Source organism: Nothobranchius furzeri, chromosome 10 (genome assembly GCF_043380555.1).
Source record: "Nothobranchius furzeri strain GRZ-AD chromosome 10, NfurGRZ-RIMD1, whole genome shotgun sequence".
In the NCBI taxonomy this organism is placed as follows: domain Eukaryota; kingdom Metazoa; phylum Chordata; class Actinopteri; order Cyprinodontiformes; family Nothobranchiidae; genus Nothobranchius; species Nothobranchius furzeri.
The window spans coordinates 72,281,185-72,302,749 of NC_091750.1; the positions used below are offsets into that span (position 1 = coordinate 72,281,185).

A 21,565-nucleotide genomic window follows, 5' to 3' on the forward strand; every position below is an offset into this window, starting at 1 on the left:
CTGCCAGGACCTGATGAAGGTGGAGTGGTGAGTTCGGCAGGTGGTTGTGGGTAGCAGAAAATCTCTTGCAGCTCCTTAGCAAAGGCCCAAAAGGAAACAGTTCTTATAGAGTACTGCTCGAAGTAGAACGTTGCCCACCGCAGAGCTTTTCCTCCCAGACAGAGCACCATGAAGGAGACCTTATCAAACTCGGAGAAACCCAGGTCAAGGCAACGAGCACAGTCCCGAATGAACTGCCTGCAGTTGGCCGGGTTGTCAAAATACCTGTCCGGGTACCAAAGTGTAGCTGCGGGGTCTGCTGGGTCCATGCGGGTAGGTTGGTTAATGCTGTCACGCTGCAAGCACAGGAGGATTGGACCCAAGATGCAGAACACCACAGTACTCAAGGCTGGAGAGGTCGTTTAAATAAAAAAAACTCATTTTATTAGGATGAAAACTCAAAAACAAAGACTGTAGGACTCTATGTCAAAAATCTGAAGTTCTATAGGCAAAAAAACAAAAGCTCACTCGTGAGCCGGGTTCTGTAGGTCTGTAGCTGTAGAGGACAAAGTGCAAGACCAACCAAAGGTGGCGGGCGAGGAGGCCCAGAAAACACAAAATCCCACCAAAAAACCCTGAGAAACCCTGGGGGGAACTGGAGCCGAAAACCCTGGAGAGTCTGGGGGGCCAGCGACGGGGAAGCAGGAGCCGGGACATGGAGGCTCTGAGGGGCCGATGGGACACCGAAGACACCGGAGGAGGATGAGGGGACGAAGATTCTGGAGAGGGACGAGGGGATGAAGACTTTGGAGAAGGGAGAGGGGACGAAGACTTTGGAGAGGGACTGTGAAGGGACTCCGGAAGAGGATGATGGAGGAGCTCTGGAGGAGGCCCATGGAGGGACTCTGGAGGAGGACGATGGAGGGACTCTGGAAGAGGACAATGGAGGGACTCTGGAGGATGCAGGGGGACGTAGACTCTGAAGGAAGGGACGGAGACTCTGGAGGAAGGGGCGAAGACTCTAGAGGAAGGGGAGAAGACTCTGGAGGAAGGGATGGAGACGCTGGAGGAAGGGACGGAGACTCTGGAGGAAGGAAGGGAGAATCTGGAGGAAGGAACGGAGACTCTGGAGGAAGGAACGGAGACTCTGGAGGCAGGGACGGAGACTCTGGAGGAAGGGGAGAAGACTCTGGAGGAAGGGATGGAGACGCTGGAGGAAGGGACGGAGACTCTGGAGGAAGGAACAGAGACTCTGGAGGCAGGGATGGAGACTCTGGAGGAAGGGGCGAAGATTCTGGAGGAAGGGGCGAAGACTCTGGAGGAAGGGGCGAAGACTCTGGAGGAAGGGATGGAGACGCTGGAGGAAGGGACGGAGACTCTGGAGGAAGGGACAGAGACTCTGGAGGAAGGGACAGAGACTCTGGAGGAAGGAACGGAGACTCTGAAGGAAGGAACGGAGACTCTGGAGGAAGGGACGGAGACTCTGGAGGAAGGGACGAACACTCTGGAGGAAGGGGCGAAGACTCTGGAGGAAGGGACAGAGACTCAGGAAAAATGGACGGAGACTCTGAAGGAAGGGACAGATACTCTGGAGGAAGGGACGGAGACTCTGGAGGAAGGGACGGAGATACGGGAGGCTGAAGAGGGGACTCTGGAGGTTGCAGAGGGGACTCTGGAGGCTGAAGAGGGGACTCTGGAGGTTGCAGAGGGGACTCTGGAGGCTGAAGAGGGGACTCTGGAGGCTAAAGAAGGGACTCTGGAGGCTGAAGAGGGGACTCTGGAGACGCTGCCGTCGAGGACGCTGCAGACCTGGGCTCTGACGACATAGACTCTGACGATGTAGACTCTGAACACCTAGACTCTGAAGACAGACTCTGAAGACATAGACTCTGCAGCAGACGTACACTCTGCAGCAGATGTAGACTCTGCAGATGTGGCCTCTGCAGAAGTGGCCTCTGCTGAGGTGGCCTCTGCAGACGTGGCCTACGCAGACGTGGCCTCCGCAGGCGAAGACGAGGACTCTCGGACCAGCTGGGCCTGCTGGGCCGGGGAAAGAGCTACTTGGACAGGCGGAACCACTGCAGATGGAGCCTCTTGGACTGGCTGACCAGCTGTAATCTCCGGGAAGCGGAGGGAATTGGGCTGAGCAGGCGATGGTGTCAGGTGGAGCTCGGGCTGAGGCATCAGAGCAGAAAGCACTTGGACTGCCGACGCTGCTCTGACCTCAGGAGACTTCTAGTGAGGTTGCGATGCAGTCGATGAGAGGAGGTAGCAATGGAGGACGATGAGGGACAGCCCACCAGAGATGAGGAGGTAGCGCTGTCGGGACCGGATGAGGGTGTGGTGGTTCGGCCCATCAGAGGTGCCGAGATGGCACCGGCTGAACCAGAGGATGATGAGGGAAGACAGCCCACCAGAGATGAGGAGGTGTCGCTGCCGGGACCTGATGAAGGTGGGGTGGTGAGTTTGGCCGGTGGTTGTGGGTAGCAGAAAGTCTCTTGTAGCTCCTTAGCAAAGGCCAAAAATGAAACAGTTCTTTAAACATCTTTGGTGTGTTCTTGCTGTGTTTAGTTTCAAATTCCATCTTTCAGTTCTTTTTAAAACACAGAAAAGTTTTGTTTACCTGCAACGTTTCCTTTGCGGCTGCAAACATGATCAGGCTGACGCTGATGGTGGCGTCACTTCCTTCGTCTATCCGCGGGCAGCAGAGGATGTTGTCGCCCTCTGCTGCCCGCTCTCCCCTCCCCGATGATGCAGTCCCATGTGCGATCTAACGAGTAAATTCCATCGTCCCTGTTCATTGTCCCACATCCACGTCTCAATGAGCACTATGTGTAACTGTATGTACTATGTGTAGCAAATTATGTGAATAGACTTCAAGTGAAGAAATAAATGCAATGCACTACGTGTACTGACAAAAGTGGTGTAAAAGAACAAATTAACAAAACCCTATACTATATGTATGAGAGAAATCAAGACACATCAAAATGAAGGGCAAAAATGGTTATAGCCCATTACTGGTAAATTAACAAAGTTAATCATATAGTTTTCAAAACTTAATCAACTGTAAGTAAAATAATATAAAAAAAATAGATATATGTGTCGAAGAGCACTAAAATATAAATCAATGAAGTTAGTAATCAACCTATATGTGAATATACCCATGAGGAATTAAGATTAGTGAAAATAAAAACAAATTTGGATAACAGCAATATGTGGAATAAACCCTTTCACTGTTAACTTACTGATTACCTGACTTCAGGAACCCACAGCATGTTCATCTCAAATCACCCGCACGTCATGTGTAAACAGGAAAGATAACCATGCACACACACAAACATAGACAAACTTGTGTAACTCGAAATAGAGAGCCATGGAACCAACGAGGCGCGAAATCACTCCCCTTTCGAAGTCGGTAAGTGGTTGATGGTAGCATTGTCCAAATTAGTGGAACCCTTATGCGGTTTGATTTGGTCCCTGTGGACCCATGTGTTGATGGGCTCCTTGTTTGTTTGGTTAATCTTGATCTGATACACGACTGGAGAGAGCTTAGCAGTTATCAGGTACGGGCCTGACCAATTCGGCAAAAGTTTCTTAGCCAGCTTACCAGAGGTGTTCTTGGTGTTACCGGTTTTAGGAGCGAAGATGTAAAACCAGGCCTCATCACCTATGTTGAGTTCAGAATGTGAGGCCTTCTGATCATAATAAGCCTTCCTGCCCTCAGCTGATTTCTCCAGATTTGTCTGTGCAAACGAAAACGCTGCAGGCAGATGGTTCTTCAGGTCCTGCAAATATTGTTCGCACGTGTAAGCCGGGTCGGCCTCGGACTGAACTGGCTGGTACAGCAGGTGAAGCGGCAGGGTCATCAGTCTACCCGTCATCATTTCAAACGGGGAGACACCTGAAGATATGCAGCGGTTGCCGACCCTTCCAGTCTTGGGTTACTCACAGGTCACAACCGTTTATTGGCATCAGCGAGACCTTGAAGGTGTCGATGGTTCAGCTTTCATTCTGAAGGAACCGTTGCAGCAGGTGGAACATGCAACAGATTTAATCCAGCTTGTCGTTAGGTTTTTTCGGCTTTAAGAGGAAAGTTACAGATTGGCCACTCCGATAACTTCTCTAGAACGCTTTGAACTCAAGTTAAGATGACATGGGCATAGTTTTATAATTTGGATGTTTTTATTTACGGTCGAATCAAAAAGGGACAACAAGAGGGGATTTACCAAGTACCAACAAAACCACGACTCGCGTCAGATCTGGAAAGTTCTGATTGGATCAGCAAAAGGAAATGTGTCACGTGATTTTAGCATTATGTGTGATCAGTCTAGTGTAAATATTTAAAGTTATATTACTTATTAAAATACTATCATAGGATTATAATATCAAGTAATTAATATTCTCATTTCACAGATTGATTGAACATTAGCTTCACATGATTATTTGGACTAACAGCTGTTATTTAAGTATTATTTAATAGAGAAATAGTTCTGTCTTCTAAAAGAGTTCTTCTTTCTTCTTTCTTGTGCTGTCCGGGGAAGCAACAGTGTAGATAAGAGCACAGAGCATGAGTGGCCTTGGCCCATATCTTGTAGATTAGGCTTGTGTCAGAAGCCTATGGTTTTGCTCAGGCAGAGCAAATAGAGCAGGACCTTTAGGTCTGAAATGGACAATTCATCATGCTACAACAATGAACCGATAAAAACTGGAGACACAGACAGGGTTATATACGCAGGGCTGGGGTGATAGGAGACGAGGAGCAGGTGCGTAGGGAATAGGGAACAGGTGAAACTAATAACAGAGAGGAGGAGCAGAACGGAGCAAGGGAGGAAACCAGGCCTAACTGGGGAAGGGAACACACACACTAAAGGAGACTAAGGAACTGAAATAATAAACCTATAGAAACTACAGTGGGGAGACTAAGAGAACCTGAGGAAAACCTGGAGGGAGCCAGGGACAAAAAGGGCTGGGGGCTACAAGGACACGGAACGTGAGGGGACACCTGGCGGGGGCTGGGGACCAAAGGGGCAGAGAACACGACAACGACATTAGTAGATGGGAATCCTGTCGAGTTAAAAACAGGAAAAATTTGAGTTTATCCGCAGCACCAAATCAGGAAAGTTTTAGTGAACGACTCTGGAGTCAAAAGTCCTTCAGGTTTCAGCTGCAGTAATCTTTTACAAGCCTCTTTTATAAGACAGGCCATTGCGTCATTACAGAGTGATGAATCCGAATTTGTGGGTCTCGTAAATGCAGCAAGGAGCAAAGGCAAAAGGTGATAAAACTCGATTCGGATGCGCTTAGCCTCGTAGTAATAGTGCCGCATGAGCCCCTCGCCTCTGAACGCTAAACACGTGTCAGCCCCGCTAATCCCTTTGGAGCGACTGTGGGGGGCCCCCCCGCAAAAGAGGGTGGTCGCGTTAGTGACGTGTACTGCGCGCCGAGTGCCGGCCGGAAGGGATATATACACAGATAAACATGGCCTCTCACTAGTGTCTTTCAACCACCTACAACATGGCGAACTGGACGGACGCGGAGACCATGGAGCTTTTGGCCGTGCGAGCGGACGAACAGATTAGTCGCCTTTTCACGGGGATGGTGAGAGCTGTTCGACAGTGGTGAAAACACTGGCAGAGCGGGCGTCAAGCAGGACAAAAAGCAGGTCACATCAAAGCTAAAGGCCCTGAAAAAGAAATTTCATCAGTATGATGTGTCTTCCGTCTTCCATCTGACGCTGAATGCGCGACCTTGTACGTCACATGCTGGGCGCCCAGCGACCTCCCTTTATCCCGTCTTGGTGTGAGAGGTGCCTGATGGCAGTTTATTCTAGCTTCAGCTTTGCTACTATAAATGCCTAAATCCTCCCCAGGGAGCCGCGGCAAATCCCGTTTTGCAAAAGCTACGGTCCTGTAAAAACAGCTATAGTGACCAGATCAGATTACTGACTAGACCTACGCAACTCGGCACTGAAACATTTTAAAAGGAAGACAGATAAACGTGGACAGTAAAAAAGATGCATAAATGTTTATAAAAGGAAAAGCTAAGTGTCAAGCTTTGGGTTTTGGGTTCAGTGGGACTCGACCATATCTCCCCAGTCTCCCAGACCCAAGGGGACTGCTCAAAGGATCATCTTAAAAGAATTTGACGATAAAAATGGTTAAAATATTTAGTAAAGAAAAAGGAGAAAAACTTTTAACGGTTTAAGTTTTAAAGAAGTTGTAAAAATGTTTTATGAGTAAAGAAAACAGGTTTGAAAAGAAAGAGTAAGGTCAAATTAATAAGTTTTAAAAAGTTTAGAAGTTGGAAGATTTTCACCTAATGGTAGAAAAACATCAGAACTCCTGCAGGAGTCGACGCCTGAATGATGCAAGAGGAGCTGAGTTCATGCTCATGTTTGTAAACAATAACATAAACAACACGAGAGATTAAACTAAAGGTTAACAAAAACACGTCACATTAACTGATTCAACTTTAGGAGACACTTTGGTCCTGGGTGAATTCAGACGAGCCATTAGCTTGTCTTTCCAGAAGGATCTCTATTTCTGTGTACAGAGGCTGTACAGGAATACAGGATGCTGGACAGCTCCTTTTACTAGAGCGAGGAGCAGAAACCTCATCATCGTCGTCTCTGACTGGCTCGTTAGGACTTCTGCGTGGCTCACGTTTACCGGCCGCTGCTCCTGATCCCATCTTTAGGAATCCTACGTGTCATCCATGTCCAACGAGACCAATAGCTTTCTGTGGCCTGAATTTGATTAAAGCCTCTCTTGCAGTGGTTAATAAATGGTGAAGAGCTGCTGAAGCATGGAGTGAAAACAAAGGCTGGGCTGAGATCACGGGAGTGTGAACGCTGCTGTGCATTTCAATGGTGCAAGGCGGCAGCAGCAGAGCAGAATCAATGTGAGCGGTTCTGTTGGTGGCAGAGATTAGTCTGGATGTGCGTTACGGGTCGAGCCGGGGAAGCGGCTCTGATGGACTGTGTGTAATAAACCATGATGTCCTCCTGCTAATTCACACCCTGCAGCTCTGCATCACCAAAGCAGCGCTGATGGATAAAACGCTGACCAGCAGCCTCTCCGGACCCACTTTGATCAGAACCACAGGTTTTTTTTCTTTATAGAATCAAGAAAAATGCTTTTTGCATCAACATGCTCTCCAGTTAATCCTGAGCAGAAACACAACAGGGAGCCAACGAGACTCGTGAATAATAAATCCTGTTCAGAGACGTTGGGAAGCTAGACACACGGGAGTGGGATGAAGTCCGAGCTCAGAGCAGATCTGAGAAGCTTTTTGGTCTGAACTCATCTACAGACTTGGTAGTTCTGCTATTCTGGACAGAAGTAGGGTTCTGCTGAGCAGTGGCAGTTTTACCATTAGGCATAGGTCGGCAGCTGCCTGGGGCCCCCTTATGTTGGGCCCCCCCTAGCCCTGAATGCTGGCACTCCTCTGTTAATGCCACAATGGACTATTCCTTTAAGACGGCGATGCACAAACAGGAAGTGATTGGTAGTCATTCCACTCCAATCCAGCTGGTGGAGGTAATGCACCAAATTGCTATTTGCCAAGTGCCATAAGACCACAAGTAAGAAGAAGAAGAAGAAGAAGAAGAAGAAGAGAGGTGGGAGCGTTCGTAACAAACTCGAAGCGGTAGTCAAAACATTAACCATGAAATGGAGTTTTCCTATTGGCTCCAATAAGAGAAAGAAGCAGCTTGCTTTAAAAAAGGTTTTATCTTTGCTTCCAAAAGTGACGCCATTTTTCTATGTAAACATCAAAAGGAAGCAGAAAGGAAAGACAATGGAAAATGTTTAAAGGGAGGAAAACATAGACCAAAATGGCAAATAGAAGGAAAAAAATAAAGGCAAAAGTACAGGAGCACTGACAGGAAGAAGAATGCACTCAAAGGGAGGGAAAGACAGGAAAAAAGTGGAGGACTAATAAAAAGTGAAAATAACTCATGTCAGAAGAGGGTAGAGTTTCGCAAATCGAGTTAAAGATAAGATTGTCGAAAATTTTGTGCAAGGAGGCCACGTGTCTGTGCTCGCGTTGGGCCCCCAAATTGCTAAATCCGCCACTGCTGCTGATTCCGTATCAGCTAAAAGACCAGTCAGGCTATCAACTGTTAGTGCAGAACCCAGTCTTGGGTCGAGCAAATTGATTTGTTGAAGATCCACAAGCAGCTAAAACCGGATCAACACAATTCAGCCTTTAATCACAACACAACTTGATACAACAGTTAGAAACTCCGAAAAAGAACCAAAATGACAAAGCTGCACAATTATAATCAACTTTTCTTGATGTGTACCTGTCATCGTTTTGCTGTTTACCTAAGGCTCAGTTCAAACAGCAAGATAACTATCTGTGATCATAAAGCTCTCCAACAACCATGAAGGCTCAAAAGATAATCTTATCAGACAATCCTACTACTGGCTCTCTGTCCAGGGTGTACCCCGCCTGATTGCCCATTGACCGCTAGAGATAGGCACCAGTCCCCCCGTGACCCTACGTGGACAAAGCGGGTTCAGACAATGGATGGATAATCCTACTGTGTGTGGTGTGTTAAGAGCATTCTGATCTGTTCAGATAACTCCGATCATAGACCAGGGATATTTAACATGTTGGATTGTCTGGATTCGATATCAAGGACAAACGAGTGCGGTCCCAGTTAAATGTGACGTGTAGACAATCAGAAAACGATGAGATTGAAGCATGCTCCTCCTCCACCATGTTGGTTTACTCTGTCATGTTTGATCTCGACAGGTTTGGCAAGATTTCCCATAGGACCAGGGATGTTTGCATGTGAAATCAGTGTGTGTTTTTACATGTTGCGTCACACCACACACTGCAGGATCAGTACTGTTGCATCTGGGCTTCATCTACACGTTTTTGGTCTCTCATGTTTGAAGAATCATCAGATAATTTAAAAATCCTGCCATGTGAACCGGGCCGGAGAAACAACGACTCCGTGTTTCCGTGGTAGTATGTGTATCTACTACCTTTACATCCTGCATTATTCACCTCTTTTGAGGTTTTTTCTGTTTGTTTGTTTTTTTTGAGAGCTACTCTCATCTTTTCTAGACTTGTGCTGCTGAAATGTCAATGTGTGATCCAGCTGTTTCCCACTTCCTCAGGTGCACAATTACTATTGTTTAATTAATTATAGAAGTCAGAATCAAATGTGTTCAGAATGACCTTACTTCATCAGAAATGTTTCGGATTCAGGAGCAAAGACAAAAAGGTAAGCTGGATCAGATAAGAAAAATCTGAGTTCTGCAGTTCAAGATGTGAGAAAATAATGTGAAATGGGCAGAAAAGTCAGATTTGAGCCTTTTTTGCCTGCAGTGTGATTAAGTGTGAAAGATGGCTCACACACACACTTGCAGACTGGATGAGTGGATTGATTACAGGTGTGATGGTATCGCTCAGGGGAGGAGAGCTGGGAGATTGAGGCACCTGCAGGAACAGGATGGAGATAAAAAGAGGTAGCTCAGGAGCCTGGAACGCCCATGATCTGCTGCTCTCTCACTGTGAGGTACGCCCACGTCACCACCACACCCCAGCCTAGATAAACTCTGACCGCATCAGGGAGCAGCTACACTCTGGGAGGTCAAACCCTAGCCCACGCCATCCCAGCGGTCCGTACTTTGGCGTAAAGAGAACAAACCTGCATGCTTCAAATTCTCTGATGCATCCCAGCTAGCATTCTTCATCTCTCTGCTTCACAAGCCCACAGTGATCTGCCTGTTTCTATTATAATAGTTCAGTGGTTGAAGCAAACATGTTCATAATGCTCTTTGCACAAAATCCCTCTCAGAGCAATTAGAGCAGTTTTGACAGTTTCAGTACCTTCCACAATGAGCTGTTTCAGGGCTCTGTCACTTTAATTAAACAAGCTGCTGCTGGCCATGCCCACCCACCCCCTGACTGGTTGCTATGAGATGTTTAACTCAGATATCCTGGAGGGTCTCTGAGTAGAGTCACTGCCCCTCTAGCTTTGAAAGGTGATGAGGGTTTCATGCTATTTTCACATATTGTGACATCACAAACGGAGACTTTATGAAACCACTTGTTATAGGCAGATATTTACTGAAACCAAACACTAACAGAAGACAGATAGATGTTTTTTTTCATATTTGGAGTGCTTGTAGAGGCAGAAGAGACCCACATGTCAGCACAAAATGATGCAAAAGGTGAGTTTTGGACAATGTTGTTGTGAGCCGGGAGGTGAGCACTCTCCACACACACCATTATCTCACCTGTGTTTGAGCTTCTCTGGTTTCAGGAGAGAGAGAGCAGCAGCTGCGACCCATCAGCTGATTAGCGGGCTGCCTTCATAAGGAGGACGGAGGATGCATCTGGTTGCCGGATGATTACGCCTCACTGGTAGAGTCCCAGCCCTCGTGAACTTGAACCTTGTCTTCGAACCTATTTTGTATCGTGTTTTTTGCCTTGACCTAATTCCAGTCTTTTTACGCTCCAGGCTCAGTCATCCCTCCCCATAACCTGCATTCTCGTTTTTGGATTCCTACTGTGTTACCATACAGTTCACGGTCTTCCTCCTCTGTCCTCGTCCTCTCAACTGGTTCCACCCCGCTCACTGCACAGTCTGCCCTCTCTCTCTCCTGCCTGCTGGATACCCATCACTCTGCGCTCTTGGACGCTCTCTCGCTCTCCCGGCTCACCCCTCCTCGGACAAACTACTCCTCGCTCCCATCCACGCTGCTTCCCGTTCTCTCACCCGCTGGATTTCCAGTGCGCCTTTAGTTATTATCCTAATAAAGATTTTTATTTTTTCTACATCCTGCCTCCGAGTCTGATTCTGCATGTCCTGGGTTAAACACTTGCTACAGAACATGACAAATGTTGCGTTTTAGCTATAGCGCCATGGCGCAATAGCTGTTTATAAGACAGACCGTTACCACAAAATTACTACCAAACAAGGTGGAATGAATGCCACAAAATTTGTGCAATGCCATGCCGGCAAGGTGTGTTTAATAAGACACACCGTTGCTGTAATATTAAGACGATTTTCCGGCATGGTGTGTCTTGTAAAAAGGGTTTAGTGTTGCTTTAAAGTGATAGTGTATTTTTTCTGGCAATAGGGGGCAGTACATACCTAAATCGTTGCAAGTAAGTTGTATTTTTGTGTTGGAGTAAGATCTAACCAACAGATGCCCATTAGGGTCAAAAAGTCCAAGGGAGTGAAAACTTCTGCAAAATGACAAGCACATCAGACTCCCTTTCATCTCTGGCTACAAGTGAAGAGCTAAATGTGTAAAACAGTATTCATGTGTGGTGAGATTTTGTAACTGTTTGTTACTAATCAGTAAATGCATTTTGTCCTCAAGGGCTCCCGTACAAGTAAACATGGCATCTAATATGGCGTCACCCAGTGACTTAGACCCACTCCCACGTATTTTAGACCTGATTTTTATGCTTATGTTACAAAGCTGCCAATATTTTTCAACAGCTGGGCATCATTTCATAAACTGTCAACAAGCTTTTGCTTGATATTTACAGCGATTAGCAGCAAAAACTACACATTGTCCCTTTAAAGGGACAAAGACCTGAAACGGCTCATTTAGGAAGGTACTGAAGAATAAAACTGCTGAAATCACTCAATGTTAGAAGCATTTCGTGCAAAGAACTTTATAAACCTGTTTTGTATCGACCATAGAATTCATACATTTGTCATGGTGGGGTTCAGGCGTCTAACCCACGACATACAGAATCAGCACTGAGTCAGAGTAGTGGTAAAAAGTATTTATTATAGAAGAAACTGAGGATGCAGCATAAAGTGAGCTGATCCCGTTGGTTGATTCCAGTACGTGGGGAAGTGGTTTAGCATGGAGGCAGGCTCATGGGGAGGGAAGAGTCCGGGGTGAGGTGTGTCCACAGGCGAGGAGGGAGCTGAGCTAGTGGAGAGGCTGAGCGGGTTCGGATCCAGAGGAGCGAAGGTGGGGTGCTGGAGGTGTAAGAGAGACAACAGGTAGGTAGTCCAAGGTATCCAGTCGAATGAGCAATGAGAATGAGGCCTGGAAATAAAGCAGGAGGTCAAAAGGCAAAGTCAAATCTCAAAAATCCAAATATTGGTCAAAATCTCAAAATTCAATTAGTTCAAGAGCTCGAATGTAATCAAAGGGTGGCTGTCAGAAGGTACCCAGGTAGAGTAATCATCCAGCGAAGTGTAGATGTCTCTCAGCTGCTTAAACACATCTGGCCGACTGATGAGCAGATCTGCTGCAGCTTGGTCAACCTCCAGACACGCCCACCTGCAGAGGGAAAGCTCAGAGACAGAGTGTGACAGCAGAAAACACACCTCAGACCGTGACAACATGGTTTTGGTAGAACTGTGTTTGTGGTTTTTAATCATTTACATCGTATAATCTGCATAATAGTTTCAACCTTTAATATAATATTGTAGGGAACATTATTTTTTGGTTAAATCTCAGTTTGAGTTTGGATCTTCATCAAATTCTGCTGCTTGATGCCGCCGACACCAAAGTGACCACCTTCAGGTACCAAGAATATTCTCTTTGGTTTGGATTGCTTTGTTATCCAAACGGCACTGATGGATTCCACCATGCAGACAAATACATTTTTTATTTCCAGTTCCTGATACAGAAGCTTCCTGGCCCAGTTCAGACGCCAGAGACTCACCAGTCTATCATGGTGTTTTACTATATTTGGAATTGGGGCTTTTTTTCCTCCAGTGTTTCTATATCTGCAGCCGACTCGAGTGTGAACAGACATTAACAATCCTTAAATCAGCAGTCGCCCACTGTCACCGTTATTATGGGACTCGGTTTGATGCCAGAATCTTTTCACGCAAAAACAAAAAAAGGTTTTCGGGAGTTTCTGGTTCCCTCGGCACAGAAATATCACACTAGTCATAGAGTCTGCTCACAAAGCCCGAGGAGATCTGCTCACTCACTAATATTAATAATGCCATTAAAATATAATAACTGATTAATCTGGATTGGGGAGTGGCACAAAGCTCTCTAAAAGTTTTCTGATGTTTTATAAGTACAATAATAAAATCTATATTTGATAAACTAACAACGGAAAAACGAGAAAAATCAACATATTCCATTTAATTCGAAACGTAGCGGGAAAACAGGTAAACAAAACTGCTCTGTGTTTTAAAAAAGAACTACAGCATGGAATTAGAGATACGACACAACCAGAACACACCTGAGATATTCCATCTAATCAAGAGACACATTGGTTTGTGTGGTCTGCTTCAACATAAACAGAAAACAGCTGTTCCCTTGTTTACATTAAAGGGACGGCCCTTTAGCTTTGTTAGCTAACAGCTAAAGGTGACGGCTAGGTGACACAGCTGTTAAGCGGTTTCTGGTGATGGTGAAGTCGCAGCCACTGGCTCACTCTCCAGCTAACTTTTACTGGAAACACTGAATTTCATTTTCATGATGTAAAACTTTATAAAACAGCAGGACCACAGTTCATTCAGTTTGGAACTGGCCCCATTCAGACTAGCCATTAGCTCATCAACCTGGTCACACTAAGCTCTCTTCCTCCAAACTAACCCCCAAATTCCACTACCTCCGCTCCGGTCCGCCCCCGCCTTCCGCAGCTGCTCGCTTCCGAACTCAATTTTTACTGGTACCCGCTCTACAACGGCTCCGCTCCGGTGCGGAGACCTGAGGTGGGCAAACAAGAATGCATGGGATTTTCGAGATCTTGCGATACAGTCTGAGCAATAAACGCGGAAGTTAGATCCAAACACCTGTTGTGTGGGAGAAGCATCGAAATGAACTGTTTAATCTGCCCATCATTTGTGTTGAGAGATCAGCAGTGTTTGGATCAACAAAGTGTGACTACTTTGATAGTGGAAACTGTATTTATGGCTTACTTTTGTGCATTTAAAGTTCAGCCGCCATTGATAGTTGTTAAAAGTTGTTAAACCTGTGCATATGAAACAAAAAACGCCTTTTGTTTATCGATTTATTGTGAAAAACGGAAGTTGTGCTTGCTTCTTTTCCTGTTGGGCGGTTGTGATTTCTTTCCATTTACTGCGGAGGTGCTCCGGCATCCGGCAAAAATAGGATCGATTCTATTTTTGCCGGATGCCGGAACAGAGGGCGGTGCACTGCGCCGCACTGCCGGAGCACGGCCGCAGTAGTGGAATAGCTCTGATTGACTACAACGGGACCGATTTTGCTCCGGCGTTCGTGTCGGAGCGGCGCGGAGCAGAATTTGGGGGTTAGGCTGTTCAAAGAGCCATTGTTTGGATGTTTTTATCATAATTTTCACTAAGAATGTGTAGTTTCTGTTGTAGCTGGTTGTTCCACTGGGACCAGATCAGCAGATGCAGAACCAGAGTGAGAACCATTCGCCCTCCTTCCTTCGCCGAGGCCCTGCAGCTCAGAAGCCCCGCCCATAATAAGCCCCTTTTCTTTTAGTCTTACTTACTAAACCAGGGTTGACTTTTATTTTTTGACATGATTTAATTTTATGAACTTTTCTGCTATTTTGCCTTTTATAGTTTCAAACTCTTTTGCTTCCTCTTTTTTTCATTTTACGTTTCAGGTTCAGACTGCACATCTGAATCCTGAACAACTGGTCTGACAAGTTTAACAAGAACATAACAAAATATATAAATAAAAAAATCATCAGAGATTCCAGTTTACATTAAAAGAACCACACGGTTAAACTGAATTGAATCCGACCCCCTTATTACAAACTTAAAACAGATTACAACTACGTGATTAAATGTAATAAACGGCGCTCTAAAGGGTTAACGTGTCCTCTACGGCCGGTTGACTGAATTATGTTCTTTGCTTCCAGCTGTGATGACACGTTCGGCTCTAACATGCCGAGTCACAACAACACAAACCTGAAAGGAAAGGCTTGTTTCTGTCTTCTTGGACCCGAGTGGACTCGGTGGAGGTCACCGACTCCAAACAAAAGTTTCAGCTAAACAACATAAAATCAGAAGAGCTGCAGGGCAGAAAAACACCAAATATCCAAAACATCCGAGAGCAAAAGAAAAAACACAAACAGGATGAGTTGTAACTCAAACTGCTGACAGAACTCAGGCGCTCAGGAACGGAGGAGGAGCACCTGCTTATCAAAATGAGAATAAATGAAGTTATATTTAATAAAATGTATATAAATATGATTGTTTTTATTTATAACCTGATTGTTTAAACAGACGCAGGAAGAAAACCAAACACAAGCACAAGAAGAGGTTTCTAAACTGGAAAAGGTGAAAATGATGAGTTAAAAAGGAAAATCAAGACTTGATTTGAGTTCATGCAGGATGAGTTTGTGTTTCTGGACCAGCGACAGCAGAGAGACACGACTGAGAGCTCAAGCGTTACCACTTCATCGGTCGATAAATACCGTTTAATCAGAAAAGTCCCTCTGTCGTGGAACTAATAAAACTCTGTCTGAAAACTCTAATTAAAAATAAAATAATTTTGTGCAGCGGCTCCACGGGTTCTGAAATATGGCGTCTCTGCAGCAGGACCAGTCTCAGATAAACCCATTCGTTCTTTGCAAGAACACTAAGAGCTTTAAAGGATTTCCTATTGTCTTACAACACAATTTACAAATCAATATTTCATTAGCTGGATGAAGGTGCAGCGTTCCTGCTTAATAAAGTTTGGCTGTTGAGGTTGTTTCAGCTAGCAGGAGCAACTCCTGAGTTAGTGACCTCACTCACGTCCATACCCGCTGCTTTGGCTTCACGAGCTTCTGAATCAAGAGAATTTCAACAAAAATAACAAACACGGCTTTCTTGAGCTTTGATTGTTTGTGTTTATTTTATTTTTATTTAAAATGTTTTTGACACCAGGACATGATTGTTAAACCTGTCCTGTTCTGGCAGCTTAGTTCGGTTAGTTTTACTTGACGACAGAAAGGATGTGAGATACTTCTCCTGTTGAACAGTTGACTTTATTATGTTTTATTGTTTTATGCTCAAAACAAAGTTGTTTGGTCCCTACCGGTTACGGTTTTAAAGGCCAAGTCGACTGAGAAAACATTTTTAATGATTAGTCTGATTCTAACGGGTCACTCTGAGTGTTTCGTGCAGGCAGAACATGAAAATAGTCTCATACACACAAGGCATTCTTTTATACTAGAGACCACTGCAGATGTGTTGAAAAAGCTAGTGAACTTGGTCTTTAACAAATTCTACAAGTATTTCATCACTTGTCAGGATTTAGTTAGTGCCGTTTCAGCCTCCAGCGCCTGATGGAGAACGATCTCTTCAATTGATGGATGGATGGGTAGACAGACAGACGAGAGAGAGAGAGAGAGAGAGAGAGAGAGAGAGAGAGAGAGAGAGAGAGAGAGAGAGAGAGAGAGAGAGAGAGAGAGAGAGAGAGAGAGAGAGAGAGAGAGAGAGAGAGAGAGAGAGAGAGAGAGAGAGAGAGAGAGAGAGAGAGAGAGAGAGAGAGAGAGAGAGAGAGAGAGAGAGAGAGAGAGAGAGAGAGAGAGAGAGAGAGAGAGAGAGAGAGAGAGAGAGAGAGAGAGAGAGAGAGAGAGACCTTGTTTCTGCAGACTAGTGGGCCATTCCCATCTGTACCAGGTCGGCCCAGGCCGGGTAGCCCCAGCCTGGCCCGGTTGATTCCACACATCCTTGCCTTAAGCCCATGTGGGCTGATTCTACCCACCAATCAGAGGCTTGCTCTAATGGAAGGTGTGAATTTGCTGTCAGCAGTGGGTGTGTTGGCCCTGGTCGGCCTGAAGCAGACCCCCTCGAGAAGAGGGCTGAGAATGAGCCTTGGTTGGCCCGGAAAAATACCAGGCCACCCAGATATGTAAACAACCTACGCTACCCGGCCCGGGCCGACCCGGTACAGATGGGAATGGCCCATAAGCCTGGTTCCATTGATCCATCTCACCTCACATTCAAGAAAATATTCGACTGAATCTAAAATTAGCTTTAAAACAAATAAATACATGACGTTCATCTGAAATAAAGGCAAGAATATTACTAAAAATCAGTTTTTCGTTGAGCGCTTAAGCGGATGTTGATGCTTCATGGTGGCTATCCTTCTCTCAGAGCCTTCATACAACCAAAAACACAAAGAAGTGAGTTACCAGGAGTCAGAGGTGTCTCCTTGGTGTTCCTGCTGAAGGTGAAGTGGAACATCTACTTAGGCTGTTTGCTTTTTAAAGCGCCTTCCCTCCTCTCCACAATACCCTTTACTTTGCTTCAGCTTAAGGTGGATTTGTGCTGAGAGGTGTACGCATCAGAGCAGACGCAGCCATTCTGAGACGTGTGTCTGTGCATTCGATTAACTACTGTACAGCCGTGATGAAACAGACGCAGAACGTCAGCATCACTGAGTGAATTTTCCTGTTACAGTCTCTGGAAGCGCCTCTTCCCTCCGCCTGCTGAACTCCAGCTCGGAGCCGGAGCATGCATGAAAAATGGAAATATTGGAATTTCATCTGGAGGAGCTGAAAGCCAGGTAGGGCTCAGACCCAGCAGCGTGGTGTTGGGTTTGTTTCCTGATTCAGGTGTGACGCAATAGTGACACCCACTGCAGGAAATCGAATCTGCACCACTTCCATCTGGATGTTTGCTCATTTAAATATCACCTGTTTTTTTTTCTATTAAACACCTTCAGCCAATAAGAATTCAGACACATAAAAAGATTTTCCATGAAAAGTGGATGAACTTACGGCACAATTTCCACCCACAAAGCCTCAGCCCATCTGGCTCCAACACCTAAATTATGTTATTTCAGCAGAGTTTTGCTGCTGCAGCAACCTCAGGTCCCAGAAGTCAGTCAACAATCATTTCATCTCAGATTTTCTCCATCAGCTGAGACAAACAACAAACAGATATGTTAGGTCCATCTTGTCCACCCTGCTCCACAGAGCCACATCAGGGGCCTGAAATCACTTTATGATGATTTCTTACTGTTAGATTCTCATTCTGTGACCCTGCAGCTCATTTTCTCACAGCTGGCAAATTATGTGGTGGCAACGAGAAGATTTTCCTCTATAAACTGCATTTGAGACAAATACACACTCAGCATGCAGCTAGCTCACGTCAAAGGAAACAGACAAAAGATTTAGTGCACACCATCCTGAGACCTTCAAAGTATAAATTCAATTCAAAAATATTTAATTAATCCCAGAGGGAAATTGATTGCTGTAGTAGCTCAGAATAATAATAATAATAATCAAGTCATTCAATTCAATTTTATTTAAATAGCGCCAAATCACGACAAGAGTCATCTCAAGGCACTTCACATAATAAACATTCCAATTCAGGTCAGTTCATTAAGCCAATCAGAAAAAATGTGTCCTATATAAGGAACCCAGCAAATTGCATCAAGTCACTGACTGTTAGTGACTATACGGCAATCCTCATGCTAAGCAAGCATAAAGCGACAGTGGAGAGGAAAACTCCCTTTTAACAGGAAGAAACCTCCAGAGGATCCTGGCTCGGTATAAGCAGCCATCCTCCACGACTCACTGGGGATCGAGAAGACAGAGCACACACACACACACACACACACACACACACACACACACACACACACACACACACACACACACACACACACACACACACACACACACACACACACACACACACACACACACACACACACGCACACACACACACACACACACACCAAACAATGTGTCCATGGTTACACTGTGATGTCTTAGTAAATATTCCATTTGGTGAGAGATAAACTTTATTGTATTTATCCTAGTGGATCTATAATTAAATGGATAAACTAGTAGTAGCACATCCAACGTCAAGGAAACAAAAAGTTATTATCAGGAGAGGGAGAATGTTTTAGTGGTTAGCAGCAGTGTGCTAGACGATGGCCCCCTCCATGAGGCCACCGCAGCTCAGCAGAACGTCATTGTAGCTTCTTCTGGGGAGAAAAACACTTAGAGAAAAAATAAAGTTAACAGCTGAAATAGCAGGAAATAATACAGTTAAAGAGCAGATTGTAGAAGAAAGTAGTAGAGTGTGAAAAGTGGTCAGTGTATCCTCCAGCAGTCTAAGCCTATAGCAGCATAACTACAGAGATAACTCTGGATAACCTAGCCTTTTTAGATGGAAGCATGTTGGAGGCAGGGCAAGGGAGAGCCGTATTTGCCGACTGTACACTCCACCTCCCTGTACTCCCCCACTTGTCCAGATCTAAGCTAACATTAGATTTTAACCATATTAAATAAAAATGTTTTGAGTCTATTCTTAAAAGTAGACAAGGTGTCTGCCACACGGACTAAGACTGGGAGCTAAGACTTTGGACACTGTCCAAAATAGACGATAAAATTGCAATCCCTATTGAAAAATGGGAGGTGGATCCATCAGTCAGCTTTGACCAGAATTTCTGGTCCCAAACTTGTTTAAAAATGATCAGACACTCCAATTTACAATTAATTAAGTACAAATCTCTATACAGAGTACACTATCATAGACTGTACATATACTGGACAAACGGATTCCATTGGCTTCAATAACACGTTTGTTGTCTATAATGGGAGGTGGCCACCACCGCCATTTTGACCGTGTCACAGGTTCCGTCCAGCCCAGACAATTCCATAAAAGGGAAGAGAGGAGGCGCTGAGGGTGTGGCTGTAAGGCTGGGCTCGAGTGACGACACCCAGGCGAACTAGCTACGAGCTAACCTGAAGCTAACCCTGGCTAACCCAAAGCTAAAGCGGAGGTGGGAGCCGAGCTAACGGATGTAGCCACCTAGCTTCAACCCAACCGGAGCTAACTGGAACACCCATCGACCTGAACCTTACACGGAGTTTAGGTGGAGGTTTTCTGCGCCTGTTCGTGAGAAGTACCTGTATTAAAAAAGTTTTAAATCGGTAAGTTTATAATTTATTTCCGTAATGAAAACATTTTGCTTTGAGCAAGTTTTCAGTACAGTTTTTTTCGGCGCTATCACTCCTGAGTCGCACCAGCCATTAAATGTATCATGAATAAGAGAAAATATATTTAAGTCGTATTTTGGGGGGACATTTTATTATCCTTCTTACAAAATCTGAGACCAAGCGTTTCACATTGCAACACAAGCACCGGTAACCATAACAGAATGAACAACAGCCAGCAGAGGAGAGGATGGCGGTGTTTCAAACCCTCCCGGCCGGCGAAGACAGCTCATTCCTGGGCTGGAGCCGGCCCTCAGCACCCCGCCACAGGCTCTAACAGATGCTGGCGGTGTTTGAAACCCTCCCAGCGGGACAGGGGAACTCATTCTTGTGTGGGTCGGAGTCGGCCCGCAGCAGCGTGGTGTAGCCTACATATTTTGTTATATAAGTTGCTCCGGAGTATAAGTAGCAGGACCTGCCAGAAAATGTAAAAAAGTGCGAGTTATAGTCCGGAAAATATTGCAGTTATTAGTATTCGAGCTAAATTAGCAGCGTAAATACATTTCATATATTTCCAAAATGTTATACTTGTTTGTATCTTGTACAGCCAACTAGTCTTTATTCTGGACTCAGTACAATTTACCAAAAGTAAAGAGACATTCTACAGATGAAGTAAGCACAAGATAACTTACTGGAAGACACGGAATTATCATCAGAACCAGAACAAGAGAGCCTGATAACAGTCGTGAAAATAACAGTTAAAAAGTATGTATGTATAATAGAAATAAAAATATATTAGAATTGGTGTAACTCACTGTGATCCAAACAATAAATCAGCCATAGCTGATTAGTAAATATGACATGAGGTCTGGGAGTTTTTAATTTTCATTTTTTTGTTAGATCTGTTTAAATGTCACCATGGCAGCCTGTGTGTCTCCAACATCAGCTACACAAGCAGCAAGTTCCACATACCTGTCTCACCACTTCATGTATGGTTTTGTACTTTAAACAATTATGACAAACCTGTTATTTTTTCTCCATAGCCATTTGGATCATTGGAGACAGCTGAGTGAGGCGTGGTGCCCAGAGAGCTGCAGAGACAACCTTGGCCTCCCTGACGTCTGTGTCTCCTGGTTCGGTTGGGGTGGACCATCGACATACATACATGTGCCAACACTTTGCGCCCTGTTTTATAAAATGTAGTGTTAAAAATAAATGTTTTTGCTCAATTACTGGAATTTCTTTGGTTAAGACAAAAGTGAGGAATAATCATTTACAAGTTATTTGTACAACAGGCCCATTTTAAATCCCAACAGTTTCTTAGCAGACAATAGAAATGTGTTCTTTACTAACTTTACTTGGTTTAAAACTCTTACTAAAATAGTGCCGTATTGCAAAACCCAATCATACTTGTTATGTAAACATTAGCTTTGTAGATATTTTTTACAGATATATATTTGTGTGCAACAAATCCAAACTTAAATAGTTTGTCATTCTTTATTGAAAATCAACAAAATACAGTTATACAGAAGTGTGGGAAAATGATAATGTGAAAGTATTGCTATTTAAATGTAATCCTATTTATCTTTAAAAAGGAAAACTCTAAAAATGTCCTGTACAGCATCATGACAGAAGAATGGTGGTCTGTCTGTCAGAATGTGCTGAACAGATTTGCTCTTTGAGGAGGAGTGTCATGTTTGGAGGAAGGTACTTAACCCAAGACATGCAGAATACAACACTGACCAAAAAC

General features: G+C 44.8%; 1 protein-coding gene across 1 annotated transcript; it reads left to right on the forward strand.

The window, feature by feature from the left end:
* The first annotated feature begins 1,033 nt into the window (after window positions 1-1,033).
* On the forward strand, window positions 1,034-1,807 carry LOC139072065 (autotransporter adhesin BpaC-like). Its single transcript, XM_070555255.1, has one exon. The coding sequence runs from the start codon at window positions 1,034-1,036 to the stop codon at window positions 1,805-1,807; it is 774 nt and encodes a 257-aa protein (XP_070411356.1).
* Window positions 1,808-21,565: the final 19,758 nt, after the last annotated feature.

Excerpts from the sequence above, each read along its gene's own strand:
- LOC139072065 (XM_070555255.1), top strand. The coding sequence starts at position 1,034 with ATGGAGACGCTGGAGGAAGGGACGGAGACTCTGGAGGAAGGAAGGGAG.